Below are 26,215 nucleotides of genomic sequence, written 5' to 3' on the forward strand. Positions count from 1 at the left end.
AATAGCTGAGTTTAAACTGCCTCCGGGCCTTCTTCCTAATCCAGCAAACAGGCTGGAACCACAGGACCCCTAGGCCATGGAGGGTCCTGATCCTTAGGGTAGGACTGGAAGGACTGGGCGCTGCTTCTGAGCTGAAGCTGTGATGCCCCTGGTAGGCAGTAGCCGCAAGGAATCCTCAGGGGGGGTGGGGGTGGGTCAAAGGACTGCTCACGCCAGAATCCATGAACTCTGGTAAACTCATTAGCACCTGTGTAGGCTCTGTCATGGTTTTTATTACGTTTTCTCTGTAATGCTTTTCACCTTAACAATAAAGCAAGTGCGGTCTCACAACTTATCTCTGCAACGACCACTCTGTTACCAGTCTCTGAGGAGAAAGCAAGCAGACTCTCTCTGCTGGGAGATGCAAAGTGACGGCAGGGACCTAGGCAGCCTGGGAATACCCCAGTCAGAAGAGAGAGGTGTGGGTCTCCACCCAGAAAGGCTGAGCCCGGAGGGGAAATACAGGTGCAGTGGCCCAAGGAACACAGAAGCCCAGCTCTGCTGCAGACCAACGTTGTGACCGTGCCTCAGTTCCCCAGCGGTGCAACGGGGACAACAGCAGGGCCCCATCTCACAGGGCAGAGGCGAGGAAAAGGCAAATGGTTAGGCTCAGAGGTGACAATGACAAGGGCCACACAGGAAAGCAAGCGAGAGAGACAGAGACACACACACGCGCGGGCACAACTGGGAAGTAGCAATGGGGACCCTGGTCGGTTACAGTACCGCTGTCAACATTCCAACAGCCACTCCTAACCCTTGAGTGAGTAGTGATACAGAAACGGTGCAGCTTAACAGACATCGTCCAACCCATTCACAGCACAGAACTGCACACATTTCGGAGCTCAGGCTGTTCTGGTCATTAAGAAAGCATCTAACGAGTGTCAGACCCTAGACAAATTTTAATCACATGGCACTTTATAAGATCAGTCATCCCTAACCTTACATTAGATTGTATCACCACAAACTGCCAAAGAAAAACCAAGCCATTCATAAACGACAGTAAACACTTGACACTGATACTCCAGGACAGTGGTCCTCAACCAGTTACGTGTACTGCTGGGGGTACTCAGAGGTCTTCTAGAGGATACATCAACTCATCTAAACATTCGTCTAGTTTTACAACAGGCTAGATAAAAAACAATAGCGAAGTCAGGACAAACTAAAATTTCATACAGACACTGAGTTGTTTGTACCGCTCCATAGACCATACACTGAAATGTGAATACAATATTTATATTCCAGTCAATTTATAATTACATGGTAAAAATTAAAACATAAGCAATTTATCAGTAATAGTGTGCTTTGACACTTCTGTATTTTTGTCTTATTTTGTAAGCAAGTCGTTTTTAAATGAGGTGAAACCTGGCGGTACACAAAACAAATCAGACTCCTGAAAGGGGCACAGTCGTCTGGAAAGGTTGCAAACCACTGCTCTAGGAGCTTTCTAGAGACCTTTTTTCACCCCTGTAAAATGGAAATACTGGTGCAACCTTAAGTAAAGTGGCGCTGTGACCCCACGGAGAACACAGCATATCCTGCAGGTGTGTTTTCCTCCCTCTCTGTGCTAATGATCAAGACAAGGAAAAACCAACCCCAAGAAGAGCTTTCTACAGCCGAGGAAAGGAGAAGTGCAGAAGACCTTGAAGTTCACCGCGGATCCTGCCGTGCCAATCTACCCACCAGACTGGGAAATGCACCCAGAGGACAGGACGCCAGGGTGATAATGAGGAGGGATGCACGTGGGGGGAACCGGCCAATCGGGCAGGCCTGACAGGCCTGTCTGCTCGGGGGTCGCGGGGAGAAGAGCTGAGGGAGCCATGCCAGGCTCTCAGACAAGCAGGGCAAGGCAAAGCGCCCAAGGATACTGACTAGGCAGGTGGCCTGTGGGTGGCTCATTCAATCCCTGGGGGAGAGAAAGGGGCCAGTGATCGCGGAGTGCTGTGCGGGGGCATTGAGTGCACAATGGCCACAGAAGGGCAGAGCCACCTACCGCATGCCCAGGCCCAGATGTTTCACCACGTCGGAGGCGGAGACGTTCGAGGCCTGGTAGGGTTTCCTCTTCTCCTCGAACTCATGGGCCAGGCAGATCCGCCAGCCGGACGGCGGCACCTGGTGCCCACGGGCAGTGCCCTCAAACCGCTCCATCAGCTTGGCACCGTCTGCCATTGCCGTCGTGTCTGCCCTAGCAGCTTCCCCCCCCCGCGCCCAGCTCAGGGTGCAGCCCCCCCTCCCTCCGCGCCCAGCTCAGGGTGCAGCCCCCCCCTGTGCCCTGCCCCGCGCCCAGCTCAGGGTGCAGCCCCCCCCTGTGCCCTGCCCCGCGCCCAGCTCAGGGTGCAGCCCCCCCCCCCGCGCCCAGCTCAGGGTGCAGCCCCCCCCCCCCGCGCCCAGCTCAGGGTGCAGCCCCCCCCCCCGCGCCCAGCTCAGGGTGCAGCCCCCCCCCCCGCGCCCAGCTCAGGGTGCAGCCCCCGCGCCCAGCTCAGGGTGCAGCCCCCCCCCCCCGCGCCCAGCTCAGGGTGCAGCCCCCCCCCCCGCGCCCAGCTCAGGGTGCAGCCCCCGCGCCCAGCTCAGGGTGCAGCCCCCCCCCCCCGCGCCCAGCTCAGGGTGCGCTGCTCGGTGCGCTCAGCTCCCGGCCGCCCTGGGGCAGAGCTCAGCGCGGCGACCCCCTCCCCCGGTCCCTGTCCGTCCGCCCGTCCGTCTGTCTGTCTGCAAGCACCCCCTCCCCCCCCGGTCCCTGTCCGCCCACCTGCACCCCTCCCCCCGGTACCTGTCCGTCTGTCTGTCCGTCCGCCTGCAAACCCCCCCGCCCAACGGCTGTCCGCCTGTCCGCCCGCCGGCCGCTGACCTGCCGGCCTCACCCCGCGCGAGCTCTGCGGGCCCGGAAGGCGGGACTCGGGAGGAAACCGGCCCGAAGCCCAACCGGCTCGGCCGGCGGGGGGAGCGGGGACCGGAACGCGAACCCGGCCGAACGGCGCCCGAACCTCTCCGAGCGGAGCCGAATGGCGGGGCCCGAACCGCTCCGAGCGGAGCCGACGATTCCCGAACGGAGCCGAGCGGAGCCCGAACCTCTCCGAGCGGAGCCGAATGGCGGGGCCCGAACCGCTCCGAGCGGAGCCGACGATTCCCGAACGGAGCCGAGCGGAGCCCGAACCTGTCCGAGCGGAGCCGACGATTCCCGAACGGAGCCGAGCGGAGCCCGAACCTCTCCGAGCGGAGCCGACGATTCCCGAACGGAGCCCGAACCTCTCCGAGCGGAGCCGACGATTCCCGAACGGAGCCCGAACCTCTCCGAGCGGAGCCGACGATTCCCGAACGGAGCCGAGCGGAGCCCGAACCTCTCCGAGCGGAGCCGACGATTCCCGAGCGGGCCGGGGTCGCTGTCTGCGCTGCCGAGGGTCCCTGTGTCCCGCCGGTGAGTGAGCGGGGCCCGCGGGGGGGTCCCGCGTCCGCCGGGGCGGGGCTCGGGGGAGGCCCCGCGGCAGGAAGCCCGGGCTGCCGTCTTGGCCGAAGGCCCCCCGGACGCCTGGGTCCCAGCCCGGCTGCCCGCGGAGGTTCGGGTCTCGGCGGGTCTCAGGGTCCGCCCGGGGTGCGGTGGGGGGCGCGGTGGGGTGGGGGTGTCTCCGAGGCGGGGGTTCGGGTCCCCCCCGGCAGACGTGCGGGTTCACCCGGGTCTGGGGCTGCCCCGGGGTGCGGTGGGGGGCGCGGTGGGGTGGGGGTGGGGGTGTCTCTGACGCGGGGGTTCCGGTCCCCCCCGGCAGACGTGCGGGTTCACCCAGGTCTGGGGCTGCCCCGGGGTGCGGTGGGAGGGGGTCGGGGCACGGTGGGGGGGTGTCTCTGACGCGGGGGTTCGGGTCCCCCCCGGCAGACGTGCGGGTTCACCCGGGTCTGGGGCTGCCCCGGGGTGCGGTGGGGGGCGCGGTGGGGTGGGGGTGTCTCTGAGGCGGGGGTTTGGGTCCCCCCCGGCAGACGTGCGGGTTCACCCAGGTCTGGGGCTGCCCCGGGGTGCGGTGGGAGGGGGTCGGGGCACGGTGGGGGGGTGTCTCTGACGCGGGGGTTCGGGTCCCCCCCGGCAGACGTGCGGGTTCACCCGGGTCTGGGGCTGCCCCGGGGTGCGGTGGGGGGCGCGGTGGGGTGGGGGTGTCTCTGAGGCGGGGGTTTGGGTCCCCCCCGGCAGACGTGCGGGTTCACCCGGGTCTGGGGCTGCCCCGGGGTGCGGTGGGGGGCGCGGTGGGGTGGGGGTGTCTCTGAGGCGGGGGTTCGGGTCCCCCCCGGCAGACATGTGGGTTCACCCAGGTCTGGGGCTGCCCCGGGGTGTGGTGGGGGGCGCGGTGGGGTGGGGGTGTCTCTGACGCGGGGGTTCGGGTCCCCCCCGGCAGACGTGCGGGTTCACCCAGGTCTGGGGCGGTTGCAGGTGCAGCTGGCGTGGCCGGAGCCATGATCGAGGTTCTGGCCCAGCTGAGCCGCGGGCCCGTGTTCCTGGCCGGGGAGATGCTGGAGTGTGGGATCGTCTTCACCAACCCGCTCTCGGCCACCTCCACCTCCGCCAGCAGGTACCAGCCCCCCGCCAGCCCCAGGGGGATGGGGTCCCAGCCTGGGCGGCCCCCGGAGCAGAGTGGAGGCCAGGGCGGGGTCCTGGGAGGAGAAGGGGGCGGGGGGGGATGCTGTGGCCTTGTCACTTCACAGCCTTCCCCACCCCAGGGGGCCCCTCTGCTCAGGCAGCACCCAACTGGGACTTGCCTGTCCCCTGCTTAGTCAGTGACCAGGCCTGCAGGGTCAGCTCCGTTTGGCCAAGGGGAATAAACTAGGCAAAGGATCTGTCTCTGGGGGTGAGGCCTCCCCACCCCCAGTTTGGAGTGATTGAAATGACCCACAAGGTTACAGGGGAAGAAGGGAGCTAAACTGGCTTTTAAACCTGAAGGACTGGTTCCACCCGGACGCCGGGTCACTGAGAGGAGAATAGTAACTTACCGGAGCACCCAGGGGCTCCGCTTGGCATCAGGACATCTTTGTGCTGAGCAGTGCACAGACATACAGCCGGGGTCCTGCCCCCAGAGACCTCGCACACCACCATGAGGAGCCGTGGATGAAGGGCCAGGGAGGGGGTGACAATTTGCAAGTACATAACTGCCCCACAGCCGTGTTAATTTTGCTGAGCAAATTCATCCCAAAGTTGTCAAGGTACAATGATCCGCACAGAGCTCCACCTGGAGACGCGGCCACGAGTGTTGAGAGAAAAGCTTTCGGCAGTTGAAAAAACTGTCAGAATCACCTGTTCTGAAATACTCTGAGATTGACAAAGGGCTGAGGTCTTGGGTGATGCAAGCTTGTGGTTTTGGGGCTGACCTCCTGCAAGATGATTCCCCCAAAGCAAGGGTGAAAGCACAACTGTGACGAAGTGGGACTGTTCTTAATGTTTCCTCTGAATAGTGTGGGGGTGCCTCAGTTTCCCCTAGGCAGTTCTTAAGTATCTAGGTGGTGGGGTAAGGGTGTATGATCATTGCAGAGCCCTAGAGGGCCGGTGTGTGCAGGAGTCTGGACACAGAGAATGGCCGACACCCTGTTTCCTGGCAAATGATGGCCTGGGCCCTTCCCCCCTGCGAGGTGAGAGCTAAAGGGTTGGAGAACAAAGGAATCAGGTGACCACCTGGCCCGGGAAAGGAACAAAGCCCAGAGGAGGAGGGGCTGGAGGGAGTTTCAGTTTGGGGCTGGCTGGGACATGGAGTGAAGTGCAGACGTGGTTGTCTGGCTCACTGCCCCCCAGAATGGACCCAGCTGAGGGGTCCCGTTCTCTGCACCTGCAAGCTCTGTTTTAGACCACGTTCCTGTCGTCTAATAAACCTTCTGTTTTACTGGCTGGCTGAGAGTCACGTCTGACTGCGAAGTTGGGGTGCAGGACCCTCTGGCTTCCCCAGGAGCCCCATCTGAGTGGACTCACTGGGGGGAAGCGCACGGAGGGGCAGAGGATGCTGAATGCTCCGAGGTCAGACCCAGGAAGGTGGAAGCTGTGTGAGCTGTGTGTCCTGAAGACAGGCTGCTCACAGAAAGGCAACTACCCCAGAGTCCTGACTGGCTTCATGGGGAGCAGTTCCAGAGCATCGCCCAGGGACTCCGTGACAACAACTCAGCAGAACTATGCTCAAATTGGAAAAAAAAAACAAAAAAACCCAAAACACTGGCAGCTGTTTGTGTGCAGCGGCATTCAGAGAAGCAGATGGAATGGTGAGAGTCGTTCGGAAAGGGAGAGAGAATAAGACTGAAAATATCATGTTGCCTCTGTATAAATCCATGGTGCGCCCGTACCTTGAACACTGCATGCGGGTGTGGTCGCCCCATCTCAAAAAAGATGTATCTGAATTGGAACAAGTACAGAAAAGGGCAACAAAAATGATGAGGGGTACGGAACAGCTTCCATACGAGGAAAGGTTAATAAGACTGGAACTTTTCAGCTTGGAAAAGACCCGACTAAGGGGCGATATGACAGAGATCTATAAAATTGTGACTGGTGTGGAGAAAGCAAACAAGGACGTGTTATTTACTCCTTCTCACAACACACGAACTAGGAGTCACCCACTGAAATGAACAGACAGCAGATTAAAAACAAACAGAAGGAAGTATTCACACAACGCACAGCCAACCTGTGGAACTCCTTGCCAGAGGATGGTGTGAAGTCCAAGACTATAACAGGGTTCAAAAAAGAACTAAACAAGTTCATGCACGATAGGTCTACCAATGGCTATGAGCCAGGATGGGCAGGGATGGTGTCCCTAGCCTGTGTTTGCCAGATGCTGGGAATGGGCGACAGGAGATGGATCACTTGATGATTCCCTGTTCCGTGCATTCCCTCTGAAGCACCTGGCATTGGCCGCTGTCGGAAGACAGGATACTGGGCTAGATGGACCTTTGATCTGACCCAGTTAGGGTGACCAGATGTCTGGATTTTACAGGGACAGTCCCGGTTTTGGGTCTTTTTCTTATATAGGTTCCTATTACCCCCCACCCCCGTCCCGATTTTTCACACTTGCTGTCTGGTCACCTAGACTCAGTATGGCCATTTTTATGTTCTTATGGTCCAAGGCTGGCACTAATCTCTCTGAATGAAGCAGGAAAAAGATTGCCACTTAATGGCGAACTGCCACTCCAGTTTTCTCTAAATTTGGGCTGGTACTGTACAACCTGTAATGTAGGGTAAATCATAGTTTGCTCACCATGGGATGCCAGGTGAATTAATAAGAGAGAATGGCTCATATCACAGATCCACAGGATCGGTGCTACACCCCCAGCTTTGGAACGGTCTTTCAGAGGAGCCCCCTCAGTGTGCCGGACCCCCTAAGGGTCTCATTCTTCCTCCAGGGTAAGCCATTCCATAGGCGCCAACTTTCCCCGGCGCCGGTGGGTGCTCACGCACCCCTGGCCCCGCCCTGACTCCACCCTTTCCCCACCCTGCCCCCGTTCCAACCCCTTCCCCAAAGTCCCTGCCCCTATTGGACCCTTTCCCCAAATCCCTGCCCAGGCCCCGCCTCTTCCCGAGCGCACCGCATTCCCCCTCCTCCCCACTCCTTCCCAGCGCTTGCCGCGCGAAACAGCTGTTTCACGGCGCAAGTTCTGGGAGCTAGGGGGGAAAAGCGGGTGTGCGGTGCACTCAGGGGAGGAGGAGGAGCAGAGGCGGAGGTGAGCTGAGGCGGGGCGGGGAGCTGCCGGTGGGTGCAGAGCACCCACCAATTTTTACCCGTGGGTGCTTCAGCCCCGGAGCATCCACTGAGTCGGTGCCTATGAGCCATTCGGCTTCACTGCCCCCTCAGACTGGACTTCTGGGCCTGCAGCCCCCTGCTTTGCCCGTGAGCGCCACTCACTGAATCCCACGGAGACAGACCCAGATGGAAACTCGTCCACCCCTCGGGGATGAATGTACCTCGCCCAGCACCTGCAGTGACAGTCCCACAGCGCTGCCAGAGCATCCTCCAGTCTGACCAGCCCAGAGCCCAGCCAAGCTGTAGGGAACCTATTTCCTTGGATCTCCTTGGTCAGACTCCAGGTGAGAGTCCCAGCTCCGATCCCCATCTCACACCTCCCCAGTCCTTTGTTCTCCAGCTGGGGAATGCTGCTCAGCCTCCCTGCTGAGAGGTGGGAAATCCCGATCCCTCTGGGTCTTCCGTCTCTAAGTGTCGATGTCCCAGCGACTGGATTTGCCTTTGTCTTTTCAAATGCTCCATTGATGTGGGGCCTGGGCCCAGACAGCTTGGTGATACCCACAGCTGTGTCTCCCAGCCTGCTCTGAGAGCGAACAGTCCCTCCCAACCCACAGGGTAACAATGCAGAACAACGAAGCTGAGGCACAAATAGGACTCATAAAAATGTTACAGAACATTCCCACTTAGTAACAGCTCAAGATTCACAAATGGCTCATTGTGGCTGTTCTGCTTGATAGAGCAATTCAAGTACACCATGCCAAGACCCTGCTATGCACAGTCAGCTGGGTCAGCAGGAAAGTGCAGGTGGCAAGGACCTTGATTAAGAGGTGAAAAGCTCTGTTGATTCAAGGGAGCCATACCTAGCAGACTCTTACAGCATTCGCAGTGCTTGTTAGCATCACCAGCACACCAGTTAGAGACTTGTGGACAGAAGGATAGAAACCTTAATTCCGAATCTCCTAAGCATCTTGAGCCAAGGACTGCCACCCTCAAGTCCAGCAGAGCCTCAGCGTTACAACCCCTCGGGAATGGAGGTTGTTCGTAACTCTGAAATGTTTGTAACTCAGGACAAAACCTTCTGGTTCTTTCAAAAGTTTACAACTGAACATTGACTTAATACAACTTTGAAACTTGACTGTGCAGAAGGAAAATGCTGCTTTTAACCCTCTGAATATAAAGGAAACAAACACAGAAAAAGTTTCCTTAGCTTGTCAAATCTTTTTTTGAACTTTCCCTTTATTTTTTAGTAGTTTATATTTAACAGTACTGGGCTGGATTTGCTTCTTTCTTTCTTTTTCTTTTTCTCCTCTGCTGCTGTCTGATTATGTACTTCCAGTTCCAATTGAGGTGTGTGGTTGACTGGCGAGTTCTTAACTCTGGGGTTTGTAACACTGAGGTTCTGCTGTACTTACAAAGCGCAATGGGCCAAGCAACTAAAACAGAAGAAATACTATGATATAAAATGTCAAAGCAAGGCAGTTACCCCCATTGCAAGTGGGAGAGAATGTCAGACACTCAGGAGATAATGGCTAGCAGCCTGCTGAGGCAACAGCTGTACCATCCATGCCAAAGCTGAGTGTCAGAGCTTAGACTCTCCCCCAGAGTCAGTTGTGCAAAAGCAAAGGAGGGTATCTAACTCTAAGCAAAGACAGCTCTAGGGCTGTGTTTGCTAGATGCTGGGAATGGGCGACAGGGGATGGGTCACTTGGTGATCACCTGTTCTGTTCATCCTTCTGGGGCACCTGGCACTGGCCGCTGTCGGCAGGCAGGAGACTGGGCTAGATGGACCCTTGGTCTGACCCAGTCAGGCCATGCTTGTGTAAGGCTACTCAAAGCACTGAGCGTAATGGTTGTGCTTTTGCCCCCGCCAGCCAGAAAAGCGGGCCCAGGTGGCGGATCCACCTCAGCAGCCTGTCAGGTCACTGCGGAAGGGAGTGTTTTGAGAACAAGAAATGACCATGTGCTCCAAACTCCTCAGAGGTTCAGGGGGGTCGTTACTGCCAGGGGGTCAGTATCTCGACCTCTGTCCCAGAGGCGTGCATTTGGGGGCTGTGTTAGTCGGCTAACTCGTTTGCAGATGTCGCTTTCGTTGGTGTTACGTTTGGTTCCCGTGTAATTTAAAAAGAAAAGATGTAACAGCGTCTCCTGGGATCCGTAGCGGCTGCTCCCTGTCACGTGAGCCAGGTGTCACCCTTTGTTACCACACTCTTGCCGCATCACTGGGGCCGAGGAATAAAGGTCCGTCCTTTCCTGCACTCTGTTTCACCCCTTCACTCCAGCGCGGTCCCCAGAGGCCCGCCTGGGGAGTCTCCCTGTCCTGAGCCCTAGTGCAGGAGACACCCGCGGTGCTGCTGCAGACGTGCCGTCTGGGGAGGCTCTTGGGGGCGCTAGTGACACGCACTGGAGGGGGCGGCCTGGGCTCAGAGCACACAGCAGCACAAGAGAAAAGGCCCCGTTTTCCCCAAAGTCCCAAAGTGCAGAGAAGGGATTACTGAGAAGGGTGGATGCAGCTTTCAGAGGTATCCCTGATGGAGATACGCACCTGTCTCCCGAATCCAGCATCTTGGGGTTTCCTGGTATTGGTCCAGGTCGGAAACCGGCTGGGGGAGTTCACCTCCCGGCGGACACAGCCTCCTGGCCTTGATGTGTACATAACAGAGGGGCGTCTAGCCTGACCCTCCTGGAGTCAGTCCCGGGAGAGCTGGGTTCAGCAGGCTGGAGCATTTGTCTCCAACTTCAGTTTAATCTGCGCAGAGAGGGGTCCATTTGTAGAGCTCCTCCATCGTTCTAAGCCACCCCTCAGAACGCAATATTGTATGTGTCCCTTTTGATTTGTATCCATCACCAGCCTCTTAAGAATGACTAGAACCGTGGTTCACCCGGCAGTGTACATGAGCACTGCCCCCCTGACCAGTCAGCAAAGGCATTAGAGAGCACTCCTGTTTCTGACACAGACTTCCTGTCTGACCCTGGGCAAGTCACTTCGTCTCTCTTGGCCTCAGTTCCCCTTCGTCAGATGGGGATAATAATGCTTCCTCTCTGCCTCGTCTGTTTACACTGTGAGCTCTTACAGTTATCATAGTATCATAGAAGATTAGCGTTGGAAGAGACCTCAGGAAGTATCTAGTCCAACCCCCTGCTCAAAGCAGGACCAATCCCCAACTAAACCATCCCAGCCAGGGCTTTGTCAAGCCAAGTCTTAAAAACCTCTAAGGAAGGAGATTCCACCACCTCCCTAGGTAACGCATTCCAGTGCTTCACCACCCTCCTAGTGAAAAAGTTTTTCCTAATATCCAACCTAGACCTCCCCCACTGCAACTTGAGACCGTTGCTCCTCGTTCTGTCATCTGCCACCACTGAGAACAGCCGAGCTCCATCCTCTTTGGAACCCCCTGTCACGGAGTCCCCGGTGATGCTCTGGAACTGCTCCCCATGAAGCCAGTCAGGACTCTGGGGCAGTCGCCTTTCTGTGAGAAGCCTGTCTTCAGGACACACAGCTCACCCAGCTTCCACCTTCCTGGGTCTGACCTCGGAGCATTCAGCATCCTCTGCCCCTCCGTGCGCTTCCCCCAGCGAGTCCGCTCAGGCGGGGCTTCTGGGGAAGCCAGAGGGTCCTGCACCCCAACTTCGCAGTCAGACGTGACTCTCAGCCAGCCAGTAAAACAGAAGGTTTATTAGACGACAGGAACATGGTCTAAAACAGAGCTTGCAGGTGCAGAGAACAGGACCCCTCAGCTGGGTCCATTTTGGGGGGCAGTGAGCCAGACAACCACGTCTGCACTTCACTCCATGTCCCAGCCAGCCCCAAACTGAAAACCCCCTCCAGCCCTTCCTCCTCTGGGCTTTGTTCCTTTCCCGGGCCAGGTGGTCACCTGATTCCTTTGTTCTCCAACCCTTCAGCTCTCACCTTGCAGGGGGGGAAGGGCCCAGGCCATCAGTTGCCAGGAAACAGGGTGTCGGCCATTCTCTGTGTCCAGACCCCTGCACACACCTGCCCTCTAGGGCTCTGCAATGATCATACACCCTTACTCCACCCCCTAGATATTTAAGAACTGCCTAGGGGAAACTGAGGCACCCCCCACACTATTCAGAGGAAACATTAAGAACAGTCCCACTTCATCACACCCCCTTTCAGGTAGTTGAAGGCTGCAATCAAATCTCCCCCTCACTCTTCTCTTCTGCAGACTAAATAAGCCCAGTTCCCTCAGCCTCTCCTCATAAGTCATGTGCCCCAGCCCCCTAATTATTTTCGTTGCCCTCCGCTGGACCCTCTCCAATTTGTTTTCATCCTTTCTGTAGTGGTGGGACCAAAACTGGATACAATGCTCCAGGTGTGGCCTCACCAGGTGCCAAATAGAGGGGAATAATCACTTCCCTCAATCTGCTTTCAATCCTCCTACTAATGCAGCCCAATATGCTGTTAGCCTTCTTGGCAACGAGGGCACCCTGCTGACTCATATCCAGCTTCTCGACCACAGTAATCCCCAGGTCCTTTTCTGCAGAACTGCTGCCTAGCCAGTTGGCTCCCAGCTCTTCAGGGCAATGGCTGACTAACTTTGTCTCTGGGCAGCACCCAGCACACCGGGGCTCTGATCCTGTCTGGGGTCCCAGGCACTACTGAGCATTGCTAATAAACAGAGAGCTTTGCACATCTCTCAGCCCTCTGCAGAAGGCTGACCCTGGAGCCAGGCTTGCAGTAAGAGCTGGCGGGCAGAATCTACAGCCTGCTTTGAGCATGGGAGGGAGCAAGTCCCCAGGTCACGGTATCCCCACTGAGATTCCTAGATTCCAAGGCCAGAAAGGACAACTGTGGTCAGTCAGTCTGACCCCTCCCCCCACCCCATCTAATGCAGGCCCTAGGACCGGCCCGACCCCCTGCACAGCACGGGCCCTAGGACCGGCCCGACCCCCTGCACGGCGCGGGCCCTTGGACCGGCCCGACCCCCTGCACGGCGCGGGCCCTAGGACCGGCCCGACCCCCTGCACGGCACGGGCCCTAGGACCGGCCCGACCCCCTGCACGGCACGGGCCCTAGGACCGGCCCGACCCCCTGCACAGCACGGGCCCTTGGACCGGCCCGACCCCCTGCACGGCACGGGCCCTAGGACCGGCCCGACCCCCTGCACAGCACGGGCCCTTGGACCGGCCCGACCCCCTGCACGGCACGGGCCCTAGGACCGGCCCGACCCCCTGCACAGCACGGGCCCTTGGACCGGCCCGACCCCCTGCACAGCACGGGCCCTTGGACCGGCCCGACCCCCTGCACGGCACGGGCCCTAGGACCGGCCCGACCCCCTGCACGGCACGGGCCCTTGGACCGGCCCGACCCCCTGCACAGCACGGGCCCTAGGACCGGCCCGACCTCCTGCACAGCACGGGCCCTAGGACCGGCCCGACCCCCTGCACAGCACGGGCCCTAGGACCGGCCCGACCTCCTGCACAGCACGGGCCCTTGGACCGGCCCGACCCCCTGCACGGCGCGGGCCCTAGGACCGGCCCGACCTCCTGCACAGCACGGGCCCTAGGACCGGCCCGACCCCCTGCACAGCACGGGCCCTAGGACCGGACCGACCCCCTGCACAGCGCGGGCCCTTGGACCGGCCTGACCCCCTGCACGGCACGGGCTGTAGATCTTGCCAACGGAATTCCCAGAGCAGATCTTTTAGAAAAACATCCCATCTTGATTTAAACGTTGTCAGTGATGAAGACTCCACCGTGGCCCTTGGTAAGTTCAAAGTATTCAAGATAGTTAAGTCCAAAGCTGACTGTAAAGAGTTAGAGGGGATCTCATGAAACTGGGTGACTGGGCAACAAAATGGCAGATGACATTCAGCTTTGATAAGTCCAAAGTAACGGACATTGGAAAACATAATCCCAACTATACGTGTATGATGATGGAGTCTAAATTAGCTGTTACCTCTCAAGAAAGAGATCTTGGAGTCACCGTGGATAGTCTCTGAAAACTTCAGCTGTACGTGCAGCAGCAGCCAAAAGGGCTAACAGTATTAGGAACTATTCAGAAAGGGATACAAAATAAGACAAAATATCACAATATTGTAGTATGCCATCATGTGCCAGCAATGCCCTTCTGCCATGTACATTGGCCAAACCGGACAGTCTCTACGCAAAAGAATAAATGGACACAAATCTGACATCAGGAATTATAACATCCAAAAACCAGTAGGAGAACGCTTCAATCTCCCTGGTCACTCAATAACAGACCTAAAAGTGGCAATTCTTCAACAAAAAAACTTTAAAAACAGACTCCAACGTGAAACTGCAGAACTGGAATTAATTTGAAAACTGGACACTATCAAATTAGGCCTGAATAAAAACTGGGAGTGGTTGGGTCATTACAAAACTTAATTTCCCCCATACTAATTTCCCCCTACTGTTACTCACACCTTCTTGTCAACTGTTTGAAATGGGCCACCCTCATTACCACTACAAAAGTGATTTTTCCTCCCTTGGTATCCTACTGTTAATTGAATTGTCTCATTAGACTGACCTCCTACTTGGTAAGGCAATTCACATCTTTTCATGTATTTATACTTGCTCCTGTATTTTCCACTCCATGCATCTGATGAATTGGGTTCTAGACCACGAAAGCTTATGCCCAAATAAATGTGTTGGTCTCTAAGGTGCCACAAGGACTCCTCGTTGTTTTTGCTCATATAATGAGACTATATAATCTTTTTTACCCCAAATAAAGAACAGAAATATGTATTGAACACGTCTGCCTTTTCTGTGGTATAATTGATAACTAACATTTCCATCGAGTAATGGACCAATACCGTTGTGAGGAAGCTTTTTGTTCCTAATAATTGTCCTTGACTCTGACAGCTATAGATTTCTCCCTGTGTCCCTTTGCTTCCCTTGTCAATTTTCTACAATTCCTACTTTCTGATTTATATTCATTACTATCAACTTGCCCTTTCTTCCATTTGTAATATATTATTATTTAATTTTTTATAGCTGTCCTTAACTTCCTCTCTAAACCAGGTCAGTTTTTTAACCGGCGTGGTGGTCTTCCTCAATTGTGGGAAGCTTTTTGGGCCTCTAGTAAGGTGTTCTTAAATGATCCCAAATTACCACTCAATTTTTTCTGATTCAATTATTCGCAATAGCTGATTTAGCTTCTAATTGTTTTCAGCTTTGTGAAATTGGCCCTGTTAAAAGACCAAGTGTATATATTATGGGTCTGGACTTTATTCTGCTTGCACATTATAAATGTGATCAAGTCATGATCACTGGTACCTAAGCTACCATTAACTTTTAGTTCTTTGATCAGTTGCTCTTTGTCTGTTAGGACAAAGTCTAATAAAGAATTTCCCCGGTAGCAGCACCTGGACTAAGGGGGCTGCAGTTTGGGGGTCTGCTGGATAGAGCTGTGGCAGAATCCTATGGCATGGGGAGGGGCATCTCCCTAACCATCCAGGTTTTATATGTTAGGTGCTGTCCTGACCCTGGGCTCAGCACCCGCAGCTGGAGAAGTGCAGCGAGTGGGGTTCCGGGGCATGTGATGTCACGGGGAGCAGAGTGATTCCCCTTGTGTCCTCCCCTCTGGGTGCGTTGCCTGACTTGGTGTCTGCTGGGCTATGTCTCACTGCTTGTCTCTCTCCTCTGCACCCAGTGAGATGCTGGCATGGGCCAGCGCCCAGATTCACTGCCAGTTTCATGCCAGCGAGAACCGGGTGGCGCTGCCTCCCTCGGATGACAGCAAGCACGATGTGCAGGCTGAGAACGAGACAGTGTTTGTCCCCAACAGAGGTGAGTGCTGGCCTGGCCTCTGTTATGCTGGGCCTCAGGGTGTGTGTCAGGGGGAAGGGTGCCCGTGTGAGGGGATGCAGCAGGGACTTGGAGTAAGAGACTGAGAAGAGATAAAATAGTGACTGGTACTGAGAGAGCTTGCGGGGCTGCTCCGTAGCATGCTGAGATGCAGGGCAGAGAATCCCTATTTCCCACCTTCGGCCCCAAACAGTGAGATTCAGAAAAGCAGTGACCCCAGCTAGGATTAAGCTCTTGGAGCTGTCAGGCCTGCGGCTCCAGGGCACATCAGATGCTCTAGCAGTTGCCTCTCTCGGGTGACAGGCAGCTGGGCAAGGATGCCTCCTGCACTGAGCACTGTCTGGGAGGGACGTGTCAGGGGTGGGGGGACACTGGGCTGGTTGCGCCTGGTGCTCTGGTCCTGTGCAGCAATTATTGTTCTTTACCTTTCAGGAGAGCGGGGTCAGTGTATCCTGTCCACATCCCCAAAGATTCTCTTTTGTGACTTGCGCCTGGATCCCGGAGAGTCGAAATCCTGTAAGGACTGTGTTCTCGTCCCTCGGGGAGAGAGGGGGCTTGTTTCACGGCGCATTTATCTCCCTGGCTAGGTGTAACTCATTTTGTTCCTCAGCCTTCCTGATTTTGTCCCTGTAAGCTTGTGCTGTTCTTTTGTATGCCTCCTTAGCAATACATCCAGGCTTCCGCTTCCTGTAGGATTCCTTTTTGATTTTCAGGTCATTAAAGAACTGCCGATGGAGCCATATTGGCCTCTTACTATTCTCCTACGTTTCCTTCGCACCGGTCTAGTTTGCAGTTGTGCATTTACTATTGTGTCCTTGAGAAACTGCCCGTTGCCCTGAACTCCTTAGTCCCTTAGATTTTCTTCCCTTGGACCTTACCTACCAGTTCTTGGAGTCTGTTAAGGTCAGCTTTTGCGAAATTTATTGTCCTTATTCTGCTGCTCTCACTCCTTCCTTTCCTTGGAATCATGAAATCTGTAATGTCCTGATCCCTTTCTCCCAGTTGCCTTCCACCTTCAGATTCACAGCCAGTTCCTCCCTGCTGGTCAGAATGAAGTCTAAAATAGCTGTCCCCCGGTTACTCCCTCCACTTTCTGAAACAAAAAGTTGTCCCCAGTGCATTCCAAGAGCTTCCTGGGAATGTTGGGGTTTGCTGTGGTACTTTTCCCACAGATGTCTGGGTAGTTAAAGTCCCACATTACCACCAATCCACCGAACCCCACGACGCCTCGGGTCCCCGTCTGTGAAACGGGGGTGGTAGTACGCCTCTGTGCCCCAGGTGGGGGCGCTGTAGGGTAATTCCCTCAAGCTTGTGAGGCTCCGGCGTTCTTGAGGGGAGACTGCAGGGGAGTGTTGTGTGGAGTATAGGCCAAGCTGGCTCCCACAGATAAGGTTGCTCAACTCTTTCCGTTGTAAGACCCATGGACAGTGAGCCCTGCCCCCCTCCTTTCAGACTCGTACTGCGAGACGCTGCCTGTGGACGGGCCGCCCTCCTTCCGGGGGCAGTCAGTGAAGTATGTGTACAAGCTGACCATCGGCTGCCAGCGGGTGAACTCTCCCATCAAGCTGCTGCGGGTGCCCTTCCGGGTGCTGGTGCTGCACGGTAAGGCCTGCTGCGGTACTCTCCCGGCAGGGCAGGGCAGGGCAGGGCATGCGCAGCCCACTGCCAGGCTGTGACCCTTTCTGCGCTCTCTCCCCAGGGCTCAAAGAGTATCAGTTCCCCCAGGACGAAGTGGTCGCCCCCTCAAACCCCTTCCTGGAGGAGGAGGAGAGGGTGAAGAAAGACTCCCGGCTGGCGGACCTGGCCACGGAGCTGCTGATGGCAGCCACCTCCCGGCGCAGCCTGCGTAGGTTGTTCCCCACCTGATCGTACCATCCCTCCCTGCCTCTTCCAGCTCGTGCCTGGTCTGTGCGGTCTCTGCCCTGTCCCCAGCGGGCGTGCGCACTGCTGCCTATTCGTCTCCCATTCCCAGCTCCCTGGATTCCTCAGCAGCGGCTCTGCAGATCTTTCTTACCAGCCAATCCAGCAGCCTCGCTGCGTGTCCAGAGCCCTGACGTTCTGACAGCTGCCCCACGCTGCCCTGCCTGTGTAAGGCCCTAACAGATCAAATCATCTCTGTCCATAGCCAGCCAGGGCCCTGTTGTGACCAGCGTGCACAGTGCGTGTGCTGAGGGGTCCCCGATGCTCCCCGAGAGCTGTCCTCGGCAGGAGTCCAGTCTTTCAGGGGCACAGCCATGCTCTTGGGCTGGGGCTTTGTTCCAGGCGGGGAGTAGCAGCAGCCCTGGCTCATCTGCCCGTCTCCTTTCTCCACAGACGTGTATAACATCAGCAACACCCGGGGGAAGGTGGGCAAGTTCGGGATCTTTAAGACTGTCTATAAGATTGGAGAAGACATCCTCGGGACATTTAACTTCTCGGAAGGGGACATCCCCTGCCTGCAGGTGAGTGCAGCTCCTGCTTCCCGGCCACGCGGCCAAGCAGCCCGTCCCTTGTCTGGCCAGGGGTGCACGTGGGCAGGCGGGCTCGCAGCAGTGCAGCAGACACTGGGCTGCTTTGGGCGCTTCTGGGCAGTCCAGAGTCCTGCCTTGGGCTTCCTGGTGGGTTTGGTTTGGGGGGGGGGCTGCGAGCTGTTCAGAGCTAGGCCCTTCAGAGCCTTCTGCCGAGCTCTCGGCTGGGATCGCGCAGCGGTGTCTGAAAGCCAGGGCGCTTTGCCCTCCCCCATGTGTGTGCCTGCTCCCAGTACTCGGTGAGCCTGCAGACAGAGGAGAGTATCCAGGAGGAGTTCCAACGGCGGCGCGGGCAGCCCGTCTCCTACAGCACACACGCCCGCCACCAGGAATCCTGTCTGCATACAGCCAGGAGCAGCTTCAGCCTTCCCGTCCCGCTGAGCTCCACGCCCGGCTTCACCACCAATATCGGTGAGTGCCCGGAAGGGAGCTGCTCGTGCTCACGGCTGGGGGGGGTTGGCATCGCCCCACTGCCATCCCTAGAGGCTCCTGCCCCTGCTTGCTCAGACGCCTGCTCAGACTCCTGCCCTGCCCTGTGCTGGCATACCCCCGTCAGAGACAGGCGCCAGAGAGGAGACAGCTGTACCGGTGCTGGGGGGGTTGCTGCCTGTCACGGCGTCCCCGAGCGATGCTCTGGAACTGCTCCCCATGAAGCCAGTCAGGACTCTGGGGCAGTCTCCTCTCTGTGAGCAGCCTGTCTGCAGGACACACAGCTCGCCCAGCTTTCCCCTTCCTGGGTCTGACCTCGGAGCATTCAGCCTCCTCTGCCCTCCGTGCGCTTCCCACAGTGAGTCCGCCCAGGCGGGGTCCTGGGGAAGCCAGAGGGTCCTGCCCCCCAACTCCGCAGTCAGACGGGACTCTCAGCCAGCCAGTAAAACAGAAGGTTTATTAGACGACAGGAACATGGTCTAACACAGAGCTTGCAGGTGCAGAGAACAGGACCCCTCAGCTGGGTCCATTTTGGGGGGCAGGGAGCCAGACAACCACATCTGCACTTCACTCCATGTCCCAGCCAGCCCCAAACTGAAACTCCCTCCAGCCCCTCTTCCCCTGGGCTTTGTTCCTTTCCCGGGTCAGGAGGTCATCTGATTCCTTTGTTCTCCAACACTTTAGCTCTCACCTTGCAGGGCGGAAGGGCCCAGGCCATCAGTTGCCAGGAAACAGGGTGTTGGCCATTCTCTGGGTCCAGACCCCTGCACACACCTGCCCTCTAGGGCTCTGCAATGATCATACACCCTTACCCCACTCCCTAGATACTTAAGAACTGCCTAGGGGAAACTGAGGCACCCCCACACTATTCAGAGGAAACATTAAGAACAGTCCCGCTTCGTCACACTGCCCTCTTAGAAAGGGGGACCCCTTCACCAAGCTGGCTGGAGCTAATGTGGCTGCTGAGCGGGGACCCCCTGCCGTGCCGTCCAGGTGTCGTCGCACTCACAGCCTCTGACCCTCCTTTCACCCACAGTGTCTCTGAAGTGGAGGCTGCACTTTGAGTTCGTGACCTCCCGGGACTCAGGGGAGGCCCACACGGTCCCTGAGAACCCGTCGGAAACCATCACCTGGACTGGGGTGGAGCAAATCGAAGTGGATACCTTCAGCTGGGACCTGCCCATCAAAGTCCTGCCGACCAATCCCGTCCTGGCCTCCTATGTGTCCCAGTTCTCCAGCACAAACTCCATCACTATCTGAGCTGGGGCAGGATCTAGGTGGGAGCCTGGGGCGCCATTCACGTCACCTGCTAGGGATGGCAGCTGCCGGGCGGTGGGGCACAGGCCCACTCGGAGGCCCTGTGCCAGCTGGGCGACCCTGCCTGTTTGAGAGACAACACTCTGTGCCCAACACTAGCTGGCCTCTCCTTCCTGAGCTGCGTCTCTGGGCCGGGAGCCAGGCTCCTGGTCCCCTGGGTGTGCACAGGAACCCCAGTGCTCTCTATAAGGGGGATGACTAGCAGTGCGCGGCCTGGCTGCTTTCTCCCCAGTGCGGGGCCTTGTGCCCAGCCCAGGGTCGCCCTTCCAGTGACTACCCGCACCAGTCTCCTAGGAAGCCCACGTCCATTCCCGCTGGGATCTCCCCCCCTCCTCGCCACGGGAAGGACCCCATTTCCAGCTGACACATGTCCAGTGCCCTTGCTGGGAGCAACAGCCCTCCAGCCTGTGACCGCCCTGAGGCGTGTCCATCCCGCATGGGAACTGCAGCCCCCTCTGGTAGAGTCAGCTCCCGGCCTGGGGCAACCCCAGCAGAGGGGAGGCAGGTGCCCTGCACGCCCAAGCTGAGCTCCTGCATGTAGCTGGCTTCCCCAGGGAGAGGCCAGGGTCCCACGGAGGCAGGGGCAGGTGCTGCTGCTCCAGGGCCTTAGACCAGGGGGCCCCGCCTGGGCTGGGAGCAAGGAGATCCTGGCCCGGAGGCTGGGTTCTTGGCCCTGCTCTCCCTAGGGCGGATGAGTGGTGCCTCTTCTCTCCCTGCTTCTGGGCCGGGCCAGGCAACGAGGTCAGTGTAACTCCATCGCTCGGGCAGTGAAATCCCCCCTGCAGCCGAGCGACGTGTCACACCCCCCTGCCCCCAGGTGCGGGCAGCACTGGGTCCCATCGACCGACCGGCACCCGGGGAGAGCCCCGCCCATCAGAGCAGGCAGCAGCTTCGCTGAAGCCCTGGGGCACCCAGCGCTGTGCTCCAAGTGCTGGGATTGACCGGGGCCAGGCAGCAGAGGGGCCAGGCCCGACCCCTCCAGGCTCCTGAGTTCTCTCCCCGCTGTCTGCTCTGGGTGTGCAAATGAATAAACACCTGAGTGCCCAGCCCACAGCCTTCACAGGTCCTTACAGCAGCCCTGGCTCTGCTCTGCGCCGGACGGGGTGGGGGAGGTCCCTGTAACAGCCCTAACTCTGCCCTTTGCGGGGCATGGATCTCTGTAACTGCCCCAGCCCTGGGGAGGGGGGAGGTCCCTGTAACTGCCCCAGCCCTGCCCTGTGCTGGGGGGACGGATCCCTGTAACTGCCCCTGCCTGGTGGCGGGGTGCTTCCTTGCTGTCCGACAGGCCATTCCTGCCACGTCCCATCCTGGCTCTGAGCAAACGGCCCCAGTGCTGCTGCGTGTGGCCCGGCCTGCCCCTTGTGGGAGGTCAGCGTGTGCTCCGTGCAGGGGGTGTGATATGGGGCCCTTTCCTGCTATTGGGAGCTGTCCCCTCCCAGACAGTCACTGACCAGAGACCTCGTGGGATTTAATTCAGACTTTTATTGCAAGAACAGAAACATCTGCACAAGGTTCTGCACAGCATAGATGTGGCGCTGGCCGGGCCAGGCTGCCGGGGCAGCCAGCTCACAGCCGGCGCTCAGGTCACTTCAGCTCACTGAGCCTCAGCAGGGCTCCTGGGCTCACACACTTCCCATCTGCCCGCTCTCGCCCAAGGGGGCCAGACTCCTCTCCTAGGAATGGCCTGGGGCACCCCGTGCCCCCAGCACACGGCTGCCTCCGGGCCGAGCTCTCCTGCACCAGGGCTGGGGGGCGGCACGTGGTGCAGGCGGGCGTCTTCCTCCCCAGGGAGCTGTGGGTGCAGGGGCTGCAGTGGTTCCAGAGGAGGCTTTTGCCCCCACACCTCAACGGCAGGACAGAGCCTCACCCATTTCACCAAAAGGCAAAGGGGCCGGCAGGGGAGGTGCAGTGACTTTGCAAGCAGGGTGTGTGCGTGCAAAGGGCCCGGGCCTCCACAGCACTCGCTGGCCCTGTGTCACTGCCCTGCACTGGGGCTGCTGGCCTGCTGCAGGGGGAGGCCCAGGGTGCAGTTCCTAGGTGATGCAGGGAGAGACGGAGGCTGCCACAGTGCTGTGCGAATTCGATCCTTTCTACGGGGAGATATTAGAAAAGCAGCTCTCCACCACCTCAGCAGCCAGAAATCGGCCTGCCTGCTCCCTGCAGGGCTGTGTGCCTGGAGGGAGCCCAGCTCGGCTGCCCAGCCCAGCCCCCAGGAAGGCATCGCGGACTCCTCCTTGCTCTCCTTGGTGCCCACAGAGCATTGAGGCTATTGCACTGGCTGAGCTCACAGATCCAGGGCACTCAGACAAGCATCCCCTGCTTCCCAGGCCTTCCTCAGAGGTGTTTTGGCTGGGGTTTGAAAAAGGGAGCAAGGGGCTCGTCCAGCGCCCCCCCCTCCCCCGTCTCTGCCGGGACCTCCCTTCGTGTGTGTGAAGCCTGCACTGGGGCGCGGGGGGGAGCCCTGGTTTGGTTCAGGAAGCTGAAGGCAAAGGCAAAGCCGGGGCAAGGCAGTGCTAGGTTGTAAATATTAACTTAGAGATTCCAGTAGTGGGCGGCGAGTGGTTTCCCTGGAAGGCGGCTGCAGCGGCGTCCCACGGGACGTGGTGCAGGGACGGAACATGCAAGAGACGCGTCAGGGCGGTGGCGGTTCGCGCTGGGCCGGGGTGGAGGCGGCGCGTCCCCGCCTCTACCTGCTCAGCCGAGTCTCTAGCACCTTGTTGATCGTTGGCTCCGGGGTGCCGGCCGAGCCCCACTCGTGCTCCAGGCTGTTGACGCAAGGCAGGCTGGGGTTGGCTTTCTGCACCACCGAAATCTGGCAGGTCTGCGAGTCGTAGTGGGCCATGCACCAGTCTGGAAAATCGATGGGGTGCTGGGTGCTGGACAGGAGAGAAGGGAGAGGGGTGCTTTGTCTGCAGCCATCCTGCAGGAAGCGGGGAAGCTGCCTGGAAAGCCCAGACCCTACGGGGCATCGGGAGGGATCACAGGCCGGGCCAAGTGGCTCCTTAGTGCATTCCACTGACTCACCTGTAAGGTAAACGGGAAGCGCTTCCCTCCCCCAGGCCTGGCCACGGCCTAGCCCCGCTCCTGCGCCTCCCGGCTACCCCACAGGTCAGCCTCTCTCCGGATTTCCTGTGTCAGTGATACTTCTCCCGGCCCCCTCCATGAACTGCCCCAGCCCTGAGCACAGCCCAGCCCCACGGTGCCCCGGTCTTACCTCCCCCGGCCTCCTCGCCTCTGCCTCCCAGCGCAAGTGGGGTGCAGCTGTCTGCTTGGGGTGCAGCTACGGCAGCACAAGGGAGATGCCATTTCCGTTCCCTGTAGGCCCCAGCCCCCACACAGGTCCCAACGTGGCCCTGCAGCCCCTTGCGCAGGCGGGGTGCCGGGTGCCGACGCTCCGGCTTGCACCGCAGTGGGGCCTGTTTGCTTGTCACATGGACAGGCTGGCGCTTGCTCCGCATGCACGGCCCCCACCACCAGGGGCTGATCCCTGACCGGGGCTCCTGGGGCAACCACAATAGATGGAACCACAGCAGCCACCCTCCCCGGCACGTCCCCACTTACATCTCACAGCAGCCCACGCCGACGGGATGGAGGCAGGTGCAGAGCAGGCAGGTGGTGCTGAGCCAGGACTCCCCCAGGGTGAACTGCTTCCCTTCATAGTGACAGGGAGCTGCAAGGAAGCCGGCCCCAATGAGCGCACATGACCCTGCCCACCCAGAGCATGACCCAGGGCCCCCCAGCTGCTCTGCAATGTGAGAACAGGCTGGGGACCCCCAGGCCTGCTGCCTTCTCTCTGCCATGGGAAAGGACAGGCTGAGAGCGTGACCCCAGGGCCCCATTGCCTGCCCCTGATGTGAGAAAGGGGGTGGGGGAGCGACCCCAGGTCCCCCAGCCTGCTCCGCAATATGGGAAAGGAGCTGGGAGAGTGACCCCCAGGGCCCCCCACCTGTCCCCAGTGTGAGAAAGGAGCTGGGGGAGCGACCCCAGGGCCCCCCACCTGCCCCCGATGTGAGAAAGGAGCTGGGGGTGTGACCCCAGGTCCCCCCACCTGTCCCCAGTGTGAGAAAGGGGCTGGAGGAGTGACCCCAGGTCCCCCCACCTGTCCCCAGTGTGAGAAAGGAGCTGGGGGAGCGACTCCAGGTCCCCCCACCTGCCCCCGATGTGAGAAAGGAGCTGGGAGAGTGACCCCAGGGCCCCCCACCTGCCCCCAGTGTGAGAAAGGAGCTGGGGGAGCGACTCCAGGTCCCCCCACCTGCCCCCGATGTGAGAAAGGAGCTGGGGGTGTGACCCCAGGTCCCCCCACCTGCCCCCGATGTGAGAAAGGGGCTGGGGGAGCAACCCCAGAGCCACTCCACCAGCCCTGTGCCGCTGAAGATAACCAGTAACTCCCGCCCCACACTCATGCCTGGGCTCCGGCACCAGGCCGAGAAGCCCCGGCAGCTGTGGCCGGGGCCAGAGAGCAGACACGTTTCCACCTGTTTGCCTTCTTGGCAAGTCTCTGTGCCACGTCCTCCTGTGCTGTGAGACGCAGTGAGGCCTGGACCTGATGCAGACACGCGTCACTCCTGCCCACCCGCGGCTGTGCCCCTCGGCACGGCCCCAGCACTCCTGCCCGCCTGCAGGGACGGTGACCTCCGCTTTCCCTTCGCTACCTCGGCCGCGTGCCTTGCCCACGGCCCAGCTCTTGGCAGCAGCTAGGCCATGGCCCAGCAGGCCGGCTCTCAGCCAGAGCCCAGGGGAGCTATGCTGTGGGCTACGGGCTGCTTTTCAGTCATCACTGGCCCGTAATCACACTCCCAAGGCTCAGCCCAATTTGTTTATTGCTTTGCAGCCCGGGAGCCCGGAGCTCCCACTGCCCTGACAACCCCAAGGAAAAGCTGAAGGCCTCTCCCAGCACCTGCACATCCCAGCTGTAATCTCCGCGGCTGCCTTACCTTGCGCCTGGAAATAACATTTCGCCTGGGACCCCTGGAGCTGGAGGAGGAAAGAGACCAGCAGGCAGATCCTGCCCCAGGCACAGGCAAGCTTCTGCCCCTTCCTGGCCATGGCAGCAGTTTGTGCTTGCACCCTTCTTAATCCTGATGAAGTCCCCCTGCTCCTCTCTCTCCGTCTCTGTGCTTTGCTCCTTCTCTCTCCCTCTCCTGTCTGAACGTCTCCTCTCAGTCCCACCAGGAGACATTTATAAAGTTCAGCTTTATGACCCTGGCCACCAGCTGTGCCCCACTGGAAAAGTTGTAAAACTCATTTCCTGATGTGAAAGGCATGAAAACAAGAGGTAGGATCAAGATTTTTAACAAGCTGTGAAAAGCTGATTCATGCCCTCCAGAACCGGCTCCAGTTGGAAATCCTGGCAGGTGCAAGGATTGGCAGAGAGGTCATGGAGCAGGGACCCTCTCTGGGTCTCCATGTGCAGGGTCACTCAGAGACAAACCACCAGGGCTGGCAGTGACGGGGGTCAAGGGAAAGAGGCCTTTGTGGAAGCTTCCCCGGTTCTGTTGAGCTGTCTCTCATCCCGGAAAACCTCCACCAGTGAGATTTCAGGGGGTGTTTTGTTTCTGTAGTGACCAGAACCTTCAGCTCCTGCAAAGCACTAACTAATTGGGCTTTGTCTCCTGATATTAACCAAGACAGTCAAGCGTCCATCGTGTGCAAAAGCAAGGAAACTAGCGCCCAGTCAAAAGATGAAGTTGCACACAAACCTGGCTACTATTCCCTGCAGAAAGCCCGGGACCAAAACTACCAAGCAACAAAGCAAACACACAGCCGTCACCAGACAACACACCGACAACCCCCACAAGACCCAATGTGACTACAGCTACCAACAACAACCGGGGCCATGAGTACAGTCACACCATGACTTCGGCCATCCACAGAGACAATGGGTCGAATTAATACCTGGTGCAAACCCAATGGATTTCTCTGGAGTTCCATCAGGGATGAGCCCCCATGAGTTGGAGTTCAGAGCTTGTCTGAGCCTTCTCCCTTCACCAACCATGGCCACAGCCTCCCTGCCAGGATGCCCTCGTCTCCCTGATGAGCAGAGTGCCTCAGAGCTGCTGCAGAGCAGAGAGCTCGCCTGCCCCTGCGGGTCCGCACGCACATGTCAGGGAGTTCACCCCTCTGGCACCCTTTGAGCAGCGGAGCACATTTGCACTCCTGGTTTTGTGGGTGCCCATCCCCCCACTGGTTGTCTCAAAGGGGCCGCAGGTGTGGGGGTGTGGCAATGCGCAGTGGGAGGGAGTGTTCAGTCCCCTCCTGTCACTCCCCCACTGGTGAGACACCGCTGTGGCCAGGCCAGAGGCGGGTTCTGCCAAGCGACAGGAGCCGCAGTGCAGCTAACTTCAGTGTCCTTGGGGTAGGAAAGGCACCAGCGACTGACCGGGACCCTGAACTTCAGACGGGGAATCTCCATCAAATGGGGGATTTATCAGATGAGGAAATGAAAACCCT

General features: G+C 58.6%; 3 protein-coding genes across 6 annotated transcripts in view; 1 reads left to right on the forward strand and 2 right to left on the reverse strand.

Moving 5' to 3' along the window:
- Positions 1 to 3,010, reverse strand: part of GBA2 (glucosylceramidase beta 2) — a 70,623-nt gene extending 67,613 nt beyond the window's left edge. Inside the window, exons 1-2 of one of the 3 annotated variants that reach the window (XM_084628943.1) lie at positions 2,804 to 3,010; positions 2,030 to 2,148 (exon numbers count right to left, since the gene is read on the reverse strand). In XM_084628943.1, coding sequence (XP_084485069.1) covers positions 2,030 to 2,034 — 5 coding nt within the window. In that variant the 5' untranslated portion in view covers positions 2,035 to 2,148; positions 2,804 to 3,010. Of the gene's footprint in view, positions 1 to 2,029; positions 2,249 to 2,803 lie in introns of those variants that run through there. The other 2 variants (XM_084628941.1, XM_084628942.1) reach the window with 2 other exon arrangements.
- Positions 3,011 to 3,360: 350 nt separating this feature from the next.
- Positions 3,361 to 20,814, forward strand: RGP1 (RGP1 homolog, RAB6A GEF complex partner 1). Of its 2 annotated transcripts, XM_084627903.1 has the most exons (9): positions 3,361 to 3,448; positions 4,448 to 4,586; positions 15,358 to 15,494; positions 15,945 to 16,028; positions 16,965 to 17,114; positions 17,212 to 17,358; positions 17,826 to 17,953; positions 18,253 to 18,430; positions 19,485 to 20,814. In XM_084627903.1, exons 2-9 carry the CDS (start codon positions 4,471 to 4,473, stop codon positions 19,706 to 19,708), a joined length of 1,164 nt encoding a protein of 387 aa, XP_084484029.1. In that variant the 5' UTR covers positions 3,361 to 3,448; positions 4,448 to 4,470; the 3' UTR covers positions 19,709 to 20,814. The 2 variants fall into 2 exon arrangements, with proteins under 2 accessions (XP_084484029.1, XP_084484030.1); XM_084627904.1 differs by lacking the exons at positions 3,361 to 3,448; positions 4,448 to 4,586 and adding an exon at positions 12,898 to 13,449.
- A 630-nt stretch (positions 20,815 to 21,444) lies between these two features.
- On the reverse strand, positions 21,445 to 24,811 carry MSMP (microseminoprotein, prostate associated; the record flags this gene model as incomplete). Its single annotated transcript, XM_084629606.1, has 3 exons — positions 21,445 to 22,641; positions 23,327 to 23,435; positions 24,700 to 24,811. 3 exons carry the CDS (start codon positions 24,809 to 24,811, stop codon positions 22,452 to 22,454), a joined length of 411 nt encoding a protein of 136 aa, XP_084485732.1. The 3' UTR covers positions 21,445 to 22,451.
- Positions 24,812 to 26,215: the final 1,404 nt, after the last annotated feature.

This window comes from Lepidochelys olivacea, assembly GCF_965140295.1.
Source record: "Lepidochelys olivacea isolate rLepOli2 genome assembly, chromosome: 5".
Classification (NCBI taxonomy): domain Eukaryota; kingdom Metazoa; phylum Chordata; order Testudines; family Cheloniidae; genus Lepidochelys; species Lepidochelys olivacea.

Coding starts and splice junctions, on each gene's coding strand:
- RGP1 (XM_084627903.1), top strand. CDS start 4,471: ATGATCGAGGTTCTGGCCCAGCTGAGCCGCGGGCCCGTGTTCCTGGCC. Junction 17,115..17,211: donor CCGGGTGCTGGTGCTGCACG/GTAAGGCCTGCT, acceptor CTCTCTCCCCAG/GGCTCAAAGAGTATCAGTTC. Junction 17,359..17,825: donor CACCTCCCGGCGCAGCCTGC/GTAGGTTGTTCC, acceptor CTTTCTCCACAG/ACGTGTATAACATCAGCAAC.